The sequence below is a fragment of the Urtica dioica genome, chromosome 4, assembly GCF_054948205.1.
Source record: "Urtica dioica subsp. dioica isolate 48M chromosome 4, U.dioica_male_clone48M_v1_H2, whole genome shotgun sequence".
Lineage (NCBI taxonomy): Eukaryota > Viridiplantae > Streptophyta > Magnoliopsida > Rosales > Urticaceae > Urtica > Urtica dioica.
Window position 1 is genome coordinate 12,788,993 of NC_142759.1, and position 21,223 is coordinate 12,810,215.

Consider the following 21,223-nt stretch of genomic DNA (forward strand, 5'->3'; position numbering starts at 1 on the left):
CGATTTACCAGATGGAATGGCCCATTCCACTAGGTATGCTAAGTAATGCTGATTAACTCAAATCAAGGTAATTGTTATTCCGTGGAATAATACTTCCATTAAATAAAAATAAACCAAACATAAGAATGGTAAGTTTTATGAATTCATTCCATTCCATTCCCACATTTTGTTCCTAACAAAACATGCCCTTAGTGTTTTAAAAATCCACAAACGTCTATCGTTATGGTTTTTTTTTCCTTCTAATTTCATCATCTCCACTTACTATTTTTCTTTTTACAAATAGTCTTATAATAATAAATTATACTTATAATCATTTGTATGTTATTTTTTTCATATTCATATAGAGAAATATTTTAAAAGGAAAGTGAAGTCGACAATTTTTATATTACACAATTTCATATGTAACTTGATTCGAATGGGTAGAATTTAGTGTCCCGTATATTTTTGGGGAAAATGATACATATATACTTTGTGTTTTATGAAATATTGAGTTTAACCTTTAGTTTTAAAATGTCGAGTAAAATGATAAAATTATACCTTAAAATAGACAACAGTGTCACAAATATTTTTTTATTGAATATTTATTGACTTTTCATTGACGTTGACTATAATATTTATGCGTAAACACCAAATATATTTATTCATTCGTGCCATATATGTAATTTATTTAAAAAATAATAAAATAAACAATACTCTCTTAATCGTGAATAACACAGAAATAAACAAAGAAATAAGAATTGACAGTTGATGGTCATCAAAATCACATATTCGAACATAAAATCTAAGATTTATAGTTGCAAATCGAACACGGAATTAAGTCATATATTGAGATATATGAATTTTATTATTTAATTTTAATTTAAGACTATTTTTATTTCAAAATTAGGAATTTGAAAGTTAAAGTACTGATTTTGATTTGATTCGTTTTTTTTCTTATATAAGAGTTTATATCAATGAAAGAGAGATTTGTGATACTGTTATCCATGTATAATTTCGTCATTTTAATCAAACAAATGATATGAACTCGATATTTTTAAAAATTAAACGTTAAACTCAATATTTTACTAAAACAAATGATATATATGGTTATTTTCCATTGTTTTTAAAGTTTCCGTTGATATTATACTAGTTTTTTAAACGTCGGACTTGAATTCAAATAAAGTGGGGCCTCAATAAAGTTTCATAAGGAAAAAAAAAAAACTAAAATTAATAAAGTGCTAGTTTATAATCGGATAGTCTCGCAGCCCCCAGTCCAAGTGTCGTTCACATCTGCCGAACATCCCAAGTACAATTCCAAAAAAAAGGTCGCAACTACAGTTCGAAAAAAAGAAGCATCCGAAGTACAAGTTTCCGGTTAGTTCTCGTCGCCGTCTGAGACTATCTAATCTGTTCGGTTGATGTTTTTCAAATTCCATTCGACGTAAAATTACGAATGGTTAAGAACTCGAGCTCGATTATCGATTAGAACAGAACTCACGTTTATTATCAATTAGATTTCCAATTAGAGACAGGGAAATCAGTATCTATAATAGAGCTCAGGGTGATGATTTAATCCCGTTCAATGCTCATGACTTGCAGATGGTGGCTTCAAAGAGCAAACTTGTGCGGAGATTTCCAAAAAGGTGTTTGGGAACGAGATTGACATCTTTATTGCAGGTGAGTCTGATATATTATCACTAGGTATGTATATATATATATATATATATATATATATATATATATATATATTACATCAATCCTTCAACTACTTTGCTTCATTCTGTTATTATTAGATCGCAAAATTCGGCTCAAAGAAGCATTGTCAGAAGAGAAGTCGGAGAGCCCTTGTTGCTACAAAGGTGATAATCTATATTCTATCATTCTCTATGTTGCTCGTGATGTATCTTCGGGATAACATATTAATGATTTAATTCTAAGCTTTAATATCTCACATTGTGACATGTTGTACTTTTTTGGGGGGGTAAGAATGTTGATGAAAACAGGGAGGATTATTTCAGTAGATTGTCAGACGATCTTCTCTATGAACTAATAACGCGATTGAATTCAAGAGATGCAATAAGAACCGGAATTCTGTCAAGAAGGTGGAATAATTTGTTACGAGGAGTAAGTTTGAAACACCTTTATTTCAAGGGTCAGTGTATGCCAGGGCCTAAGACACGTGATTTTGCTAGCCAAGTAACTGCGTTTTTAGCAAGTCGTTACGGTACCGAGGTTGAGTCCATGACGATAAGTTGCTATTTACCAAATCCTCATCAACAAAGAAAGTTTCTTGAGGATTGGTTTCAATTTGCGATCAAGAATAATGTTCAAAGGATGAATCTAAACATGTCTATGGGGATGCCGGAGAGCATTTGTTTATTTGAACCAGATCATATGTATCGTCGACGAAAAGAAATTTCCATAAAACACTTAACTTTGAGATCTTGCTTTATTGATTCCGCTGCTGGTCATCAGTTTGCTTATAGATCACTTTTATCCGTGACTTTGAAACGTTCTCATGTGAGGAATATTGAGCTACACCGTCTTTTAAGGGGTTGTTTATCGCTTGAATGCCTAAGCATTGAAGACTGCCATGGTTTAGAATACTTCGATTACGACAATCCTACATGCATTGAACCACTTCGATTGAAGCACTTGAGCATACTTAATTGCGAGGACCTGAGATGGGTTGATGTTAGTGAAGCGAAATGTCTCGTGTCGTTGAACTACGTGGGAAACGTTTTAGAGGAGCTTTATTGTGAAAGCAGTGGAGTGACTGTCAAGAGAGTTTCATTACATATTTCAAATTATGATCCAAAGCACCTTGACAGCCTCGCAAATGACTTCCCTAACCTTGAAACTTTGTCTCTGCGCCAACCGTTTACAAATGTAAGTTTCGTTATTTCTCTTCCCTTTTCTTCTTATTTGTTGTTTGAATTATTGATTCTTTTTGCTTATGAAAATTAGGGGAGCGAAAGCTTGCCGACATTCGCCAGTATCAAGATACTCGAGCTTGTGTTAGTTCATCAACACCTTGACAACTTATGGCCACAAATCTCGAATATTTTAAAGGCATCTCCGAGTCTGAACAAACTTGAGCTACGCGTACGTATATATTTGGTGTCTCTTTATGTGATTGTACAATGTTGCATCCTCTGTTAACTATTTGATCGCGTTTGTGTTTCCAGTTTCCAATGCTTCATGGGAAGAATCATCGGATGAATAAGATAGCCTATTCAGAGGACAATCAACACGTTAATCTTAAGGAAGTCGTGGTCTACTATTTTCGTGGACAAGCAAGAGAAGTTGAGCTTATTCTAAAGAAAATTGTGAATTGTGCTAATTCTATTGAGAAGATATCCATTCGTCAGCAGCCACGCCGACATAACTATTCGTTCATTAAGTTTGCACAATCACTTCCGCCCACTATAAAACTGCAAGTCTTTTGACTGCTTGAATTATAGGGCTCTAAGATGCTGAATCAGCCATTAATTTATTTCGAGTGATTATGTTTATTTATTTATTTTTCATTTGAGAAGCTGAGATCCTTAAATCGAGGATTATTTTTCATTTTGGTGTCAATCGTTAATTATTTCCTTTGAAAATTATAATGATAGTTTTTTTTAACAAATTATTATAATGATAGTTAATAATAGTGTGTATTGTGCTCTTGCCCACTAGGCTGGTCTTATTTATTTATTTATTTATTAACTGATATGTATACACGGAAAATATCGCCATCTGGAACCATACACAACCAAATATTGGTACTAAATAAACTAGAGAGCAGATACCTAGAAATCCTGTGGCTCGACGTAGAGATGAAATTTTCTTTTTTTAGAAAATGAAAATAGCAGCAATACTTATTGATCCGTAGTGGCGATTTGGGCCTGAACAAGTTCAGAGATAAAACAGGGGAGGGGTGTGAACTAAAAATACATTGAGCTAAGTTTATGTGCCACATGTGTCTGACAGATCAGATCTTTTACGTTACGTCCGGAATGACATTATGATCACTATTCATTGATTGGCATCATAGGTTGTTCACCGTATTAAGGCATCGAAGATGCTCTACTGCCTCTCAGGTTGTCTTGCCATTTCGATAGACAATAACGGTTTCCATTTCGATAATAAATTGCTAAACATCAAGAAAGAATAACAAATAAATTGTTATATTGAATAATTAAATAGAGAGTGAGTTGATGCTTGTAAACCGGAAAGAAATTCACTCGATATCATCATGTTGCATATACAAACAGGGATAAACGTCATGTGTTTGTTATTTGCTCAAGGAAATATGAGGTCAATAATGCTTATATATGGTTTTCTGTATATAAAAACCATAAAGTTGAATGTCGATCAAAAAAGGACAACCTATTTGATTGAAGCTCGGTAGTGGCAGCGACAACCAAACATGCAAAATTGTATGAGCTTGATAATGATTTCGCTTGAATGCGATAACAAGTAACGATAAGAAGTAACTTTTATGTCGATCCTAAAATCGTTCAGAGTCGGCCTTTGCCTTAAGCGACATAAGCAATCGTTTTAGGCGTCATATTTAAAGAGACCTCTTTGCTTTATAATTTATGCCTCGTTTTTCTAAAAAGTTAAAAATGACCACAAGTAATAGCAACTTTGATATTTTTGATCAAAATAAGTCAAACTATGTTCTTGGACCATTCTACTAGTAAGCGTATACCTATATCTCTATAATTGTTATTATTTGTAGATTTATAAATCTACAGTTTATGACAATTTTATACTTTCATGTTTACAGTTATTAGTAAAGTATCAAAAAACATAATTTGATTTATTTTTGTCTAAAATATCAAAGTTGTTACTACTTGTGGCCATTATATAAAAAAAATAAAAATCCTTAATTGAAAACACAATTTTTTATTTTGCATAGGGCCACAATTCATGTTGGGCCGGCCCTTAACTCGTTTAAGCATTTTTCTATGAGATTATTCCTATTCTATGACTTCTACCATGATTTTGGACCAAAATCTACCAAACCCAAATAAATTCTAAACTATGACTTAATGAAATGAGTAATTACATATTTATCCTTCATATTTAGTTTATTTTTATTAGTAAATTAATAAAACAAAAACAATTATTTAGTTTATATTATGAAAACAAACATCATTACAAAAACCTGGAGAGCAGCCTTGGGAATCTCCGACGCTGAAGCTCCTGGGAACGACGGTCATGGCCGCCGGAGAGCAGCCCATGGCCATCCCGGCGGCGGCGACCTCGAAGTGTCCGCCGGAACAGCCCGCCATGGATTCCGTGTAGAATTTATGAGGTTTTAAAAGTTAAAAAATATAAGAAAAAACGATTCTCGAGATTCTGGATAATTTTGAAAAGTTTATGAAAATTTCTGGGTTTTCGTTGAAGATTTATTGACATTGATGTCAATAAATCTTCAAAGGAATTTTCCAGAATCGTTGAAGATTTATTGACATTTCTGGGTTTTCGTTGAAGATTTATTGACATTGATGTCAATAAATATGCATTTTTATTGACATTAATGTCAATAAATCTTCAACGATTCTGGAAAATTCCTTTGAAGATTTATTGACATTGATGTCAATAAATTTGCATTTTTATTGACATCAACGTCAATAAATCTTCAACGAAAACCCAGAAATATTCAGAAACTTTTTAAAATTATCCAGAATCTCGATAATCGTTTTTTCTTTGTTTTTTAACTTAAAAAACCCCAGAAACGTTGAAGATTTATTGACATCAATGTCAATAAAAGTGCATATTTATTGACATCAATGTCAATAAATCTTCAACGAAAACCCAGAAATTTTCAGAAACTTTTCAAAATTTTTCAGAATCCCGAGAATCGTTTTTTCTTTGTTTTTAACTTCAAAAACCATAGAAATTCAACGACTTAAACACTTTGAATATGATCAATTTTTTTCATGAAAATCTCTAACCCTAAACTGAAAAGACAAACTGAAAAATAAAGATGAACCCTGAAAAAAATGACGAACTGAAAAACGAAAAGAGAGAGTGGAAGAGAGCTGAACCCAAAACGAAAAGAAAGTCAAATAATTAAATAAGAAAGAAAATCAAATGTTATTAAAAGTAAGGGTATTTTTGTATTTAGTGAAAATAGGTAGTCATAGTTTAGGATTTATTTGGGTTTAGTAGATTTTGGTCCAAAATCTTGATACAAGTCATAGAATATGAATAATCCCCTTTTCTTGTATTATTTATGCTTGGCTGGGCAATTCAGGACATCTATTGTAATGTTGGGAATGTTCAGTGTCTTGTGAAAAAAAAAAAAATTGGAGGTAGATGCTTTCATTGATAAATTGGCGCTCTTTTCTCGCCTGTGTTAATCTTCAGGCTAGCATTTAAAAAAAAGGTTTCAACGAGGCCGGGTTAAAAAATATTATGGCTTCATATGGTAGTTTAAAAGGTGTTGAATGATATATGCATGTCAAATTTCTGCTAAAAAAAAAAAAATTGGTCCATGATAAAGGCAATATTTATGAGAAATAATCAGAGAGAGCATTCAGCAGATGAGGTGGTTATTTTGAAAATATTTTATATTTGTAGAGCAAGATGAGAACATCAAATCAGCTTGGCTTAGTATCCAAGTGCCCAATTAGCTTTGGGCTAGAAGTTTGTGGACCTGGGCCAACCAACCTAATGTTTTTCGACTTTATTTTTATTTTATTTTTATAATCCAAGAATCGACAACATAATAAAAAAAAGTTTAAAAAGCAACTTTGTGCTAGTTAATTTGATTTATTAATATGCACAAGACATTAGCAATAGCGAAAGGCAAGTGTCAACGCATTTAGCCACCTTTTCAAACCAGACGGAGTGGGGCTTTAATAGTAATTTCAAGATGTGAATGTATGGGGTTTTTGGGAAGAAGGCCAAACAAAAAGTGGTGGAAATCAGATCCGATCTCAGAAAATCGCTTAGAGTCCACGTCTATCGGGACCCACAAGAGTTTTGCTTAGTTAGACTTAGGCATGTGCCTGCAAGACACGTCATCATATTGGTACACGATGCCTCTGAGTGGACCCCACATTTTAAAGGAAAGATAGGAGACCACGTCAGACTTCGCCGATCACATGTCGCGTATCGACGGGGCTTGATTCGCGGATGCTGGTCCGTTTTCTAAGAGGATGAGAAGATCAATGGTCTAATAATAACATGACGGTCCAACTTTTCTCTCTACTAAAAATTGGTTTGGTTTGGCCCGTTTTTAAAATTGCAATTGAATTTTCGGTTTATAAATTTTTGGATCAAAACAATAACCTAAACGATTTAATCTAAAATAAAAATTCGATTATTTGAAATAATAGTTAACCAAATTTTAAAAATCAATATGCAGCTTGAAAATCGATTATCTAATTTTGAAATTAATTATCCAATAAAATTGATTACCAAATTCGAACATATTTACTTTCCTATAATGTTATACTAGTTTAGAAAAAAAAATTGACTATCTGATTTCAAAACTTGTTATCAGGGTAAAATCGGTTATCCGGTTCAAATCAGTTATTCATTTTCATACTAGTTATCATGTTTATAAAAAATAAATAAAAAATTATTAAATAATTGAAACTAAAATTTCGGATATCCAAAACCAATAATTTATACAGTTTCATAAAACGAATCCATTTAGTCGAATCGAATTTTTTTATTGAATGATGTTGAATCAAATTTTTGTTCCGTTTCGATTTGATTATCAGTTTAACCGATTTTCGGTTAACTTTTGTTAACCTCTCATGATTATTACAAACATTCATATAGAGGTTGTGAAAAGACAAATATCATATATTTTCCCTCACTCATATTAAAATTATATATCTATATTTTGTGTTTTCAAGCATATCATTTTCTCCCATCGTTTTTACATTTATTGTTAAACTAATCTTTTATTTTTTTATTTCATTAATTCTTACTAATTTCTCCATTAATTGATATCAATTGGTAAATATAGTTGAGTTAATGACTTTTCTCTCTAAAAATCATTGCTGCCTCCTCGTTTCCAAATATAAAGTTTTAGTCATCGGTGTCGCCGCCTTCCCTTGGGGCGTTAAAGACATCAAATGATCTTGCCCATAGGTGTGCTTCTCGACACAAGGGGAGTCGTTAAGAGATTGCACTTTCCTTTTATCCCCGTCCTCTCTTAAAGTCCCACCATTATTGCCATATTCGTTTTTTTATCTTTCCAGTGTTTCAACCCTCCTTGACAACGCAGCATTCGTCGTGGAACTTGGCTTTGTGATGACAAGTAGTATTGTTGCCCTTTAGCTTTTCGGCAAATTTGAGTAATGGAAGTGGGGTTTAGCAGCTCGATAGGCAGGAGTAGGTGGAAGTTTCTCTGTCCCTATGATGGAATCACTTTGTATCAATATGCAGCTCGTTGGTTCTCTCCCAGGGTCGGACTGTTAGGAATTCTTAACCACAAGAGATAATGAATAAATTTTAAATGATTACTAAATAGAATAATGGTTTACTTTTTTAGCATCATATGATTAGTGGGTTGAGCTCTGAATATCAAAATCAATAACAACTATCATCCTTGGCTCCGTATTAAACTGAGTCACGTGTTGGGCACTTGAGTTCCGGAGGTGAGCTAAAACATGGTCGATAACTGATACACGCCTGGATAGCTGTATCTAAAGTCATACATGTGGAACACTAGTGAATCTTGATCACGACGTACGAGCATTCTGCACGACCCAGACATGCTTTGGTTGTAGATGTGTCGTTTAAGTACCGTTACGACACTAATCGAGGTCGCTATGATGGTCATAGTGACACTTGATATAAATCCTGAAGTGATCATAGACACTGGATCGTGTTACCACGCTCTTTGACTCATTCGCTAAAACGCTGCTATCATGCTAATCACAGCTTACTTCCTAATATCTAGTAGCATGTTGAATTTAAAGATATAAATATCAAAGAAGAAAATTTTAATATTAATTAATCTTAACACTTACAATTAGGAGCGGAGCCGCATGGAGATCAGTGGGTGCACGAGTCTTCATTGACTCGGGATTAAAAAAATATTAATAAATATAAATGTATAATTATTAAAAATTAATTATGTTATATACCAATAAATAAACCTTATTTACAATACAAACATGCGTAGCTTTGTTGGTTTTCGTTTAACTTCGAAGTCCGGTAGATAAGGGATCGAATCCCTGGAGCCGCACCCTATATAACTTTCTTCAAATAAGTGATTTAAGTATTCTTTAGTCTTTACGATATTATCATTGGTCCCTAGTTTCTTAGGGCGTGTTTGGTTTGCAACGAAAAATGGAATAAGAATGCTAATGGAATGGAATAGAAAATATATTCTATTGTTTGGTTTATCTTTTTGCAAATATAAGAATGACTTGGTACTGAAAAATCATATGCCTAATTTACCCTTACCTTTCCACCTCATCTTCATCGTTTCTTTAACCTTTTTTTTAATAGTACGGATTTTCCATTAAAATTGGGTAAAAAAAACCATCAATACAGGAGAATAACACCTTAGTACGTGGATTACCAAGACCTAAGTTTAGGTGAATCTAACACTAAATTTCGGTAAAAGTACGATATGTGCAAACTTCCGACAACGGGAAGAATTACAAGCACCAATAGAGCACACAAGAGACTCGTTAAAAAACCCAAAGATTGGCGATGGAAAAATCCAACCAAACTCGGTCCGATAACCACGAATAGGGTGGCTCTTCAACCTGCATTATAAAAATCTAACAGAAAATCCACTACGGGAGATGAGACTACGGCTAATCCGAGTCCAAAACAAACCAAAACAAAACAAGCATAATTAAAATTAAAAGGATCCATACTCCAACCAAGAACCCTATAGCTAAACTGAAAACAAAAAACCAGCCGCCGAAACTGTAAACCAACCACAAAAACTCAGATCTACTACCACCTCTGATCCAACCAACCCAGATCTGCGAACCTTCGTCAGTCGCACAACGATCGGAGAGCAAGAGCCAGGCGGCGCACACTGACGGCGGTCGCACTACGGTCGGAGAGCTGTAGCTCGGAAGCGGACGCGCACAACGACGACACGCTAAGAGCCACACTCCGAGGTCAGACGCGGACGGCGGTCGCACCGTAGGAGTCCGGCGGTGCACAGCGTCAACGAACCCACGGGGTCGACAGATCTGAAATGACGGTGGCGTGCGGCTCGGCGGCTAAGAAGCGGAGAAACGACATCCACTGAGAAGGGGTCTCTTGGAGAATCGCCCTCCCCTCCGGACCGGAGCCGCGACAGTGACGGCGTCCGAACCCAGAGGGGCAGCGGCGGCGATTCAAAATTAGGGTTTTTTTCCCAGAAAAACATCGTTTCTTTAACCTTGTCTGCAACTTTTCTTTTATATTTACAAATCCCAAAATAAAAATCTAAGATAGCCAACGTAATACATAATAACATCAACGATAACAATTATTAATGCATATATTTTCTTCATTTCATTAACACCGTGAGAAGAAGCTTTTTCACCGATCGATTTTCAACTGTCTTCAATGAACACCCAAACAACAACGGCGATGGCATCTCGAAGTAGCCATTCTTTGACTTGTCGTCGACCATGCCGGCAGGCTGGATGGGAGGGAAATCGGTGAGGACGTAATTTCCGTACGTACTGGACTCCGTCGAAGGGAGGGTAGAAGTAACAGACGGCGGAGATTATTCGGTCACTGGCGTCGGCGGAGGAATCGTCGCCGTTGGATTGGGATTTGATGGTTGTGATTGGGGATTTTTGTTTTAGGGTTTTGGAGTAGGTTTGATGGCGAATTGGGGAGAGGTTGGTTGAAGAGGGCGATGACCCTGGTGCGGTTGGCTGAGCGGAGGAAGAGGTTGAAGAGGGCGACGCGCCGCGTCGGTGATGGTGTTTGTTTTTTGTTCGTATCGCCAATCAGGTTTAATTTTTTTTATTTTATTATTGTATTGCTTTTGAATTTTCAATAGGGGTAGATATCGTAAAATAATTGATTTACCAGATGGAATGGCTCATTCCACTGGGTATGCTAAGTAATGCTGATTACCTCTAATCAAGGTAATTGTTATTCCATGGAATAATAATTCCATTAAATAAAAATAAACCAAACATAAGAATTGTAAGTTTTATGAATTCATTCCATTCCATTCCCACATTTTGTTCCCAACCAAACATGTCCTTAGTGTTTTAAAAATCCACAAACGTCTATCATTATGGTTTTTTTTTCTTCTAATTTCATCATCTCCACTTACTATTTTTCTTTATACAAATAGTCTTATAATAATAAATTATACTTATAATCATTTGTATGTTATTTTTTTCATATTCATACAGAGAAATATTTTTTAAGGAAAGTGAAGTCGACAATTTTTATATTACACAATTTCATATGTAACTTGATTCGAATGGGTAGAATTTAGTGTACCATATATTTTTGGGGAAAATGATACATTTATACTTTGTGTTTTATGAAATATCAAGTTTAACTTTTAGTTTTAAAATGTCGAGTAAAATAATAAAATTATACCTTGAAATAGACAACAGTGTCACAAATATTTTTTTTATTGAATATTTATTGACTTTTCATTGACGTTTACTATAATATTTATGCGTAAACACCAAATATCTTTATTTATTCATGCCATATATGTAATTTATTTAAAAAATAATAAATAAACAACAATCTCTTAATCGTGAAGAACCCAGAAAGAGACAAAGAAATAAGAATCGACAGTTGATGGTCATCAAAATCACATATTCGTACATAAAATCTAAGATTCATAGTTGCAATTCGAACACGGAATTAAGTCATATCTTGAGATATATGAATTTTATTATTTAATTTTAATTTAAGGCTATTTTTATTTCAAAATTAGGAATTTGAAAGTTAAAGTACTGATTTTGATTTGATTCGTTTTTTTTCTTATATAAGAGTTTATATTAATGAAAGAGAGATTTGTGATACTGTTATCCATGTATAATTTCGTCATTTTAGTCAAACAAATGATATGAACTCGATATTTTTAAAAATTAAAAGTTAAACTCAATATTTTACTAAAACAGATGGTATATACGGTTATTTTCCATTGTTTTTAAAGTTTCCGTTGATATTATACTAGTTTTTTAAACGTCGGACTTGAATTCAAATAAAGTGGGGTGCCAATAAAGTTTCATAAGGAAAAAAAAAAAAATAATAATAAAGTGCTAGTTTATAATCGGATAGTCTCGCAGCCCCCAGTCCAAGTGTCGTTCACATCTGCCGAACATCCCAAGTACAATTCCAAAAAAAAGGTCGCAACTACAGTAAAAAAAAGAAGCATCCGAAGTACAAGTTTCCGGTTAGTTCTCGTCGCCGTCTGAGACTATCTAATCTGTTCGGTTGATGTTTTTCAAATTCCATTCGACGTATAATTACGAATGGTTAAGAACTCGAGCTCGATTATCGATTAGAACAGAACTCACGTTTATTATCAATTAGATTTCCAATTAGAGACAGGGAAATCAATATCTATAATAGAGCTCAGGGTGATGATTTAATCCCGTTCAATGCTCATGACTTGCAGATGGTGGCTTCAAAGAGCAAACTTGTGCGGAGATTTCCAAAAAGGTGTTTGGGAACGAGATTGGCATCTTTATTGCAGGTGAGTCTGATATATTATCACTAGGTATATATATATATATATATATATATATATATATATATATATATATATATATATATATTACATCAATCCTTCAACTACTTTGCTTCATTCTGTTATTATTAGATCGCAAAATTCGGCTCAAAGAAGCATTGTCAGAAGAGAAGTCGGAGAGCCCTTGTTGCTACAAAGGTGATAATCTATATTCTATCATTCTCTATGTTGCTCGTGATGTATCTTCGGGATAACATATTAATGATTTAATTCTAAGCTTTAATATCTCACATTGTGACATGTTGTACTTTTTTGGGGGGTAAGAATGTTGATGAAAACAGGGAGGATTATTTCAGTAGATTGTCAGACGATCTTCTCTATGAACTAATAACGCGATTGAATTCAAGAGATGCAATAAGAACCGGAATTCTGTCAAGAAGGTGGAATAATTTGTTACGAGGAGTAAGTTTGAAACACCTTTATTTCAAGGGTCAGTGTATGCCAGGGCCTAAGACACGTGATTTTGCTAGCCAAGTAACTGCGTTTTTAGCAAGTCGTTACGGTACCGAGGTTGAGTCCATGACGATAAGTTGCTATTTACCAAATGCTCATCAACAAAGAAAGTTTCTTGAGGATTGGTTTCAATTTGCGATCAAGAATAAAGTTCAAAGGATGAATCTAAACATGTCTATGGGGATGCCGGAGAGCGTTTGTTTATTTCACCCAGATCATATGTATCGCCAACGAAAAGAAATTTCCATAAAACACTTAACTTTGAGATCTTGCTTTATTGATTCCACTGCTGGTCATCAGTTTGCTTATAGATCACTTTTATCCGTGACTTTGAAACGTTCTCATGTGAGGAATATTGAGCTACACCGTCTTTTAAGGGGTTGTTTATCGCTTGAATGCCTAAGCATTGAAGACTGCCATGGTTTAGAATACTTCGATTACGACAATCCTACATGCATTGAACCACTTCGATTGAAGCACTTGAGCATACTTAATTGCGAGGACCTGAGATGGGTTGATGTTAGTGAAGCGAAATGTCTCGTGTCGTTGAACTACGTGGGAAACGTTTTAGAGGAGCTTTATTGTGAAAGCAGTGGAGTGACTGTCAAGAGAGTTTCATTACATATTTCAAATTATGATCCAAAGCACCTTGACAGCCTCGCAAATGACTTCCCTAACCTTGAAACTTTGTCTCTGCGCCAACCGTTTACAAATGTAAGTTTCGTTATTTCTCTTCCCTTTTCTTCTTATTTGTTGTTTGAATTATTGATTCTTTTTGCTTATGAAAATTAGGGGAGCGAAAGCTTGCCGACATTCGCCAGTATCAAGATACTCGAGCTTGTGTTAGTTCATCAACACCTTGACAACTTATGGCCACAAATCTCGAATATTTTAAAGGCATCTCCGAGTCTGAACAAACTTGAGCTACGCGTACGTATATATTTGGTGTCTCTTTATGTGATTGTACAATGTTGCATCCTCTGTTAACTATTTGATCGCGTTTGTGTTTCCAGTTTCCAATGCTTCATGGGAAGAATCATCGGATGAATAAGATAGCCTATTCAGAGGACAATCAACACGTTAATCTTAAGGAAGTCGTGGTCTACTATTTTCGTGGACAAGCAAGAGAAGTTGAGCTTATTCTAAAGAAAATTGTGAATTGTGCTAATTCTATTGAGAAGATATCCATTCGTCAGCAGCCACGCCGACATAACTATTCGTTCATTAAGTTTGCACAATCACTTCCGCCCACTATAAAACTGCAAGTCTTTTGACTGCTTGAATTATAGGGCTCTAAGATGCTGAATCAGCCATTAATTTATTTCGAGTGATTATGTTTATTTATTTATTTTTCATTTGAGAAGCTGAGATCCTTAAATCGAGGATTATTTTTCATTTTGGTGTCAATCGTTAATTATTTCCTTTGAAAATTATAATGATAGTTTTTTTAACAAATTATTATAATGATAGTTAATAATAGTGTGTATTGTGCTCTTGCCCACTAGGCTGGTCTTATTTATTTCTTTATTTATTAACTTATATGTATACACGGAAAATATCGTCTGGAACCATACACAACCAAATATTGGTAATAAATAAACTAGAGAGCAGATACCTAGAAATCCTGTGGCTCGACGTAGAGATGAAATTTTCTTTTTTTAGAAAATGAAAATAGCAGCAATATCTTATTGATCCGTAGTGGCGATTTGGGCCTTGTTGTTACGTTATATGTTGGCTTTATTTTTTAGTGCAAGTTGTTTGGAAAGATGTCGGTCTTCATGTTCCAGCTTCTGGTACGACATCCTTCCTCCTATGTGCAGACAGTATTTCGGGCAAGTTTCCAGTATTGACATATTGCTTCGCTGGTGACTTGATTATGAGGTATTGTCTCGCTGCTGACTTGATTGCAAGATATTTTCCTTGCTGCTGACTTGATTGCAAGATATCTGCCTCGTTGGTAACTTGATTGCAAGATATTTGCCTCGTTGGCGTCTTGATTATGAGATATTCTTTTGAGGCTGAATAAGGAAAACCTAGATTCACTTCCAGGATTGTACAGCTGCTATAAAAGCCCTGCGCTCCCCCCTTAGCAGCTTTGACGCTTTATCAAAACACCTAGAGCTCCTAGACGTGCAAGACCGGTGGATTGGGAGGCTTTGTGTATTGATAAGAGCGGTGTAATTCCTCAAACACTATTCCAGAAAAGATTGAGTGTTTGTGAGATTTGGGTTTTGTGTTCTCGTGATTGAAGGTTCACGAACTGTTGAAGACTGAAGGTCATCCGAGCCAGGCGGTTGCTCGAAGGGTGGAATTGAGACGGAGCTCAAATTCAGGGGGAGTCCCTGACTAGGTGATCACTGGTGGTAATAGTCTCTAGGTTTTATTGATTTGTTGATTGTAATCAGATATAAACCTTGTGTGTACTATTGACTACAAGATAGTGAAATCCTTTCCACTGGCAGAGTGCCCCCAGACGTAGGTGATGTTGCACCGAACTGGGTAACCATATTGTGTGTCGTCTATTTACTGCACTGTTTGTTGTTTATCCATAATCTGTGTTCAAGCAAGTTGTCGGACACATTGTCAACACATTGTGTGCGACATCTTGTCTTTGCGACTAATCAGAATTTCATTTGGTATCAGAGCAGGCACCTTGATCTCTTAGGTGGTTTCCTGGATTTTTTTTCTGATTGCCTAATATGGATAGTTCCCGAGAGGGAGGTTCTGTCAATCGCCCTCCAGTACTCGACGGAACCAACTATGGTTATTGGAAGGCACGCATGACTGCCTTCATGAAGTCCCTTGATAGCAGAACCTGGAAAGCAGTGATACACGGGTGGGAAGCTCCTGTTCAGGCTGATGACAAAGGAGCCCCTATTGGTGCAAAACCCGAAAAAGACTGGACTCCTGCTGAAGAAGAGGCGGCCCTTGGTAACTCTCGTGCTCTAAATGCTATATTTAATGGGGTCGATACAAATGTTTTCAGGTTGATAAATACATGCACTATTGCCAAAGAGGCCTGGGAAATCCTTGCTGTTGCGTATGAGGGTACCACAAAGGTCCGTGAGCAGAAGCTTCAATACCTCACAACCAATTTTGAAGCTCTTACTATGCTTGAGGATGAATCTGTTGCTGAATTCAACATTCGCATCCGAGACCTTGCCAATGAATCCTACTCTCTTGGGAAACCCATGACCGACGAAGATCTTGTTCGGAAAACTCTGAGAGCTTTGAGTCCCAGATTCAAAATGAAGATCACGGCTATTGAAGAAGTCCATGACCTCAAAACCTTGAAGTTTGATGAACTTATGGGGTCTCTCATGACATTTGAGCTCTCCCTGCCCAAGACAGAGAAGAAACACAAAGGGGTGGGCCTAAAAGGCTCTATTCATAAACAAAAGGATCAGGTATTCTCAGATTCTGATAGTGACATTGAAGATACTATAGCTATGCTTGCAAGAAATTATAGCAGGGTCATGAAGAGATTCAACCAGATGAATGGAAAAAATGTCTCACAAGATGTTAAGGACAAGTTTCAACAAAGATTCCAGAAGGAAGCCAACCCTCACAGGAACAGTGATAGCGGTGAACGATCTGGCAAAGGCAAAAGCATTCAGTGCCACGAATGTGAAGGTTTCGGACATATTCAAAAGGAGTGTCCTAACTTCCTCAAGAAACAGGAAAATGGGTACAACGCTACCTTTTCAGATGAAGATAGCGACTCTGATAAGATAAGTAATTTTGTGGCCTTTACTGCTCATGAGTCTACTGATAAATTTGGTGAATGCTCTCAGAAAATTGTTCTAGATGGAGAACTATCTGACGATGTCATGAATGACGCATACAATACCTTGCACACCAAATGGGTTGAGGAGTCTCAGATTCTCGACAAACAGAGTGCTCTTATTCTCACTCTGACTAAAGACAAGGCAAGGCTACTAGAGACGATTGTGGATCTAAAGAAGGAAGTCAGTCGGCTGAATGGAGAGCTGGATCAGATGACTAAATCAGTCAGGATGCTGAACTCCGGCACCGACAGCCTGGATAAAATTCTCACAGTTGGAAAGACTGCAAAGAACATGAAGGGGCTTGGGTATACTCACAGTGCTTCCACGTCTCAGACTACTTTTGTCCCTCAAAAGTCTGCTGTTGGAAAGCCTGCAAAGAACATGAAGGGGCTTGGGTATACTCACGGTGCTTCCACGTCTCAGACTACTTTTGTTCCTCAAAGGTCTGCTGCCCAGATGCCGCGAAATATGTCTCAGACATCTGGTCGTGACAAGTTCCAGAATCAGCATCAGCAACATCCTTATAGACCAACCAGGTCTCTTGTCAACAGACCTCGTTGGGTCTGCCATCACTGTGGTCGTAAGGGTCATATTCGGCCATTTTGCTATCGCCTATATGGGAGGAATCTTCATCGGCATCAATCCTCCCACAAGCAAGCTCAACCAGGTCTTTCACACTCATCTCGCATGGAATGGAGAGTGAAAAATGTGTCCTATCGCGCCAACATTGCTTACACCTCCCAACCTGCATCCACTGGTGACGATTGGTACTTTGATAGTGGTTGTTCTCGGCACATGACAGGTGTTCAGACTTTTTTATCCAATATAAAACCTTACACTAATTGTTATGTTACTTTTGGTGATGGAGTGAAGGCCAAGGTTATTGGTAAAGGTCAACTTAACTATCTTGGTTTGTCTTGCTTAACAGAGGCTTTGTTGGTTGAGGGTCTCACTGCTAATCTTATTAGCGTTAGCCAACTCTGTGACTTGGACTTACGTGTTAATTTTACTCGTGATGAGTGTGTTGTGATAAATGATAAACAGGATGAGCTTATGAAAGGAACCAGGACTCCGAACGACTGTTACATATGGTCCCCGGTCAAAGACTCTCAAGTCACCAAGTGTCTCTTGTCCAAGGCAGATGAAGCTAAGATAGGAAAACGGGTTCAGAAGTCGCACAAGATGGTGCAACATCTTACCACTTCACGTGTTCTGGAGCTCTCACACATGGACTTGATGGGTCCTATGCAAACTGAAAGTCTCGGTGGAAAGAGGCAAGTGCAAAGAGAAAAAGGAGAAAGCATAGAAGGAATAGCTCCTGAATTTTCTGCCCCCATTATCCCACAACAAAATGGGGTTGTTGAAATGAAGAATCGGACTCTTCAGGAAATGGCTCGAGTGATGATGCTTGCCAAAGACATTCCTCTTCTCTTGAGGACTGAAGTGCTCAACATTGCATGCCATATTCATAACAGAGTTATCATTCGTCCGGGTACTACTGTAACTCGTTACGAGATATGTAGGGGGAGAAAGACATACGTCAAGTACTTCCATGTCTTTGGCTCAGTGCACTACATCCTTGCTGATCGGGATCCTGGTCGTAAGCTTGATCCCGAAAATGATGAAGGTATCTTTCTTGGGTATTCCAGAAATAGTCATACTTATCGTGTCTTTAACAAACGCACCAAGTCTATGATGGAGTTTATAAATGTGGTTGTTAATGAAGTTTATGATAATTCTGAAAGTGCTAATGATGAGGATGAAGTTTTATCTAGTAGCACAGATGTCAGAACAGATGTTGGTGACAAAGTGGTCGACATTGTGTCTGAAGACGATTCTCCTCGTGATAAGTCATTCCCTAACAAGGAGACTGAAGCTGTGCCTCAAAGATGTGCTCCTTCTACAGTAATTCAGAAAAATCACCATATTGAAGAGGTCATTGGTGATATTAAAGATGGGATACGTATTATTGGAAGCCTTTCATATCTCACCACCAGCCGTCTAGATATTGCTTACTTTGTTGGTCCGTGTGCTCTGTATCAAGCTAATCCCAAAGTTAGCCATCTTTCTCAGTCTAAGCGCACTGTAAGGTACATCTCTGGAACTGCTGACTTTGGGCTCTTATATTCCTGTGATGCTACTTCTACTCGTGTGGGGTACTGTGACACTGACTGGGCAGGAAGTGCAGTTGATAGAAAAAGCATTTCAGAGTCTGAATATATTGAAGCTGGTAGCAGCAACACTCTACTTTTGTGGTTGAAACAAATGAGTGCTGAGTATGATGTCGGCCAAGATATCAAGACATTGTTCTGCAACAACTTCAGTGGTATGATTATCTCTAAAACTCAACTAGCTGACATTTTTGCTAAGGTTTTGGATGCTGATAGTTTTGGAGATCTTCGGTCCTCTCTTGAGCTGTGTGTTATTGGTCAATAGCAATTACTGGGTCTAGGCCAGTATTGTCTTTTAAGGGCCTTTGATTATGATATGGTGTTTTATGTGGATGATTACTATTGGAATTTCTTCTCTTTTTATTCATGGGCCCATTTATCTGGTTGGCTCATTCGACGCGCGTACAGGGCTCTTATGCCATTTTGGTTCATAGTTTGGGCTTTGTACTTGCTCTGGCCCAGTTGCTCTCCTTTGGTTGTTCGGGAAAACTCTGTCACTCTTTGCCTTGATGTCATGCAGCCATATTTTTTTAGCTTGACTAATCTCTCGGCTCAGCTTTTCTCACGACGATGTTTTGGACTTCTCTGGTTCTCAGCTCTTACTATTGACGATTTTCTGGTTAGTGTAACCACTCTTTGCTTCATGTTATTATGTGGAAGTTATCTTCCAAATTTTGTCAGAGTTGTTGGAACAAGAAGCGGGAAGAGAACTTCTACCATGGTGAAAAAGAAAGTTATCATGAAGGAAGCCATAGAGTTTCAGATCACCCAACGTGGTGATCGTGTTAAGGGGATGTCCTCTAGGAAGAGTGCCGATGGTCAGGCCGGAGGTGCTCAACCTAAGAAGACTCTCCCTACAAGAGAAAATATTATTGCCAAGAAGAAGGGTGTGATGATTGCTCCAAGGAAGGCTGTTTTGTCAATCCATGATGTCATTGGGTCTGTCTCTTCCAGGCATCGTCTGTTGATCTCTACCATGAAGATGTTCCCTCCTAAGAACAACGTTCGTTTTCTCCAAGTGAAGCTCCTCTTGTGTGGGTTCAAGGTATTTCTGGTTCTGTCCCTACTCCCCGTGTTGATTGAGAAAGAAAAGGAGGTTAGGGATGTTGATGTGATTGATGAGAACCCAGAACCTAGTTCTATGTATGAAGATGTTGTGGAGAGTGATTGTGATAACTTGGGATCTCCTCTTGTTTCATCTGATCTCCACTTGCTGATGCTATCATTGGATTTCTTGGTGCTTGCAATCTGGTCGGTGAGAAGGATGTCGCACAAGATGTCCTTGCATCTTTTGTGAAAACTGAGGTAGTAAGTGTGCCTCCTTGTTTTTCATCTGTGGAGATAGCAGAAGAAGTTGTTAGAGCTGGTTCCTCTCTGTTATATGTTCGCGTATGCTTCATGATAGTTTTCTCATGGACCCATTTTTCTGGTTGGCCCATTCGACTGTATTGCCGGGCTAAAATGCCACTTGTTTTTTTTCTTCTTGAGACGGACCATGGCCCATTCCCTGCTACATCGTCGTATTTCTCCTTGCCATGCTCTCTTACATGCAGATGGCTACATATTCGAGAAAAGATGGGAAGTTATCTATTGCCTTTCTCTTAATTTCTCGCTTTGTTCTTCGCCCCTCTTTCACACTTATTTGCGCTTTCACCCCTCTCGACGTTTTTTTTTGTGTGACAGTTTTGTTCAAATTCCTTTTCAAAATGGTTGGAACTAGAAGTGGGATCAACACTAACATTCCTCCCAAGAAAGAGAAGACCGCGATGAAGGCGAAAGACGTTAAATCAAAGGGGCCTAGGCTGGAGAGTTATAGACACGGTTTCCGGGTTCGAGGTTTGCGATCCAATAAACGCGCCGATGGTCAGGCCGGAGGTGCGATTACTGGGTCAATTCCTCCTGAGAATCCATCACTCTCCGCCGCAAGAAGTGTAACGCTCAAGAAAGTCTCTCTCTCGATCATTGTCTTTACTGGGGAAGTAAGATTCAGCAGGTCTTCTGAAGATGATGAAGAAGAAGAAGAAGAAGAAAAGCGAGCCTGTGAAGAAGGGTTTTGAACTAGAAGAAGCTGAGACAGAGGATTGTTGAGAAAGAAGTCACTGACATCCTGGACGACATTTAGG

At 37.1% G+C, this 21,223-nt stretch overlaps 2 protein-coding genes across 2 annotated transcripts; both read left to right on the forward strand.

Moving 5' to 3' along the window:
* The first annotated feature begins 1,220 nt into the window (after positions 1–1,220).
* LOC149400547 (putative F-box/LRR-repeat protein At3g58880) lies at positions 1,221–3,619 on the forward strand. The gene is made up of 6 exons (XM_089611220.1): positions 1,221–1,353; positions 1,579–1,656; positions 1,773–1,838; positions 1,966–2,868; positions 2,947–3,084; positions 3,168–3,619. The coding sequence occupies exons 2-6, from the start codon at positions 1,579–1,581 to the stop codon at positions 3,426–3,428; spliced, it is 1,446 nt and encodes a 481-aa protein (XP_089467346.1). The 5' UTR covers positions 1,221–1,353; the 3' UTR covers positions 3,429–3,619.
* Positions 3,620–12,739: 9,120 nt separating this feature from the next.
* LOC149400548 (uncharacterized) lies at positions 12,740–14,544 on the forward strand. The gene is made up of 4 exons (XM_089612739.1): positions 12,740–12,826; positions 12,953–13,855; positions 13,934–14,071; positions 14,155–14,544. The coding sequence occupies exons 2-4, from the start codon at positions 13,127–13,129 to the stop codon at positions 14,413–14,415; spliced, it is 1,128 nt and encodes a 375-aa protein (XP_089468865.1). The 5' UTR covers positions 12,740–12,826; positions 12,953–13,126; the 3' UTR covers positions 14,416–14,544.
* The last annotated feature ends 6,679 nt before the right edge of the window (positions 14,545–21,223 follow it).

Excerpts from the sequence above, each read along its gene's own strand:
- LOC149400547 (XM_089611220.1), top strand. The coding sequence starts at position 1,579 with ATGGTGGCTTCAAAGAGCAAACTTGTGCGGAGATTTCCAAAAAGGTGT. Across the intron at positions 1,839-1,965 it reads GAGCCCTTGTTGCTACAAAG|AATGTTGATGAAAACAGGGA; the intron begins GTGATAATCTAT and ends TGGGGGGGTAAG. Across the intron at positions 2,869-2,946 it reads TGCGCCAACCGTTTACAAAT|GGGAGCGAAAGCTTGCCGAC; the intron begins GTAAGTTTCGTT and ends TATGAAAATTAG.
- LOC149400548 (XM_089612739.1), top strand. The coding sequence starts at position 13,127 with ATGCCAGGGCCTAAGACACGTGATTTTGCTAGCCAAGTAACTGCGTTT. Across the intron at positions 13,856-13,933 it reads TGCGCCAACCGTTTACAAAT|GGGAGCGAAAGCTTGCCGAC; the intron begins GTAAGTTTCGTT and ends TATGAAAATTAG. Across the intron at positions 14,072-14,154 it reads TGAACAAACTTGAGCTACGC|TTTCCAATGCTTCATGGGAA; the intron begins GTACGTATATAT and ends TTGTGTTTCCAG.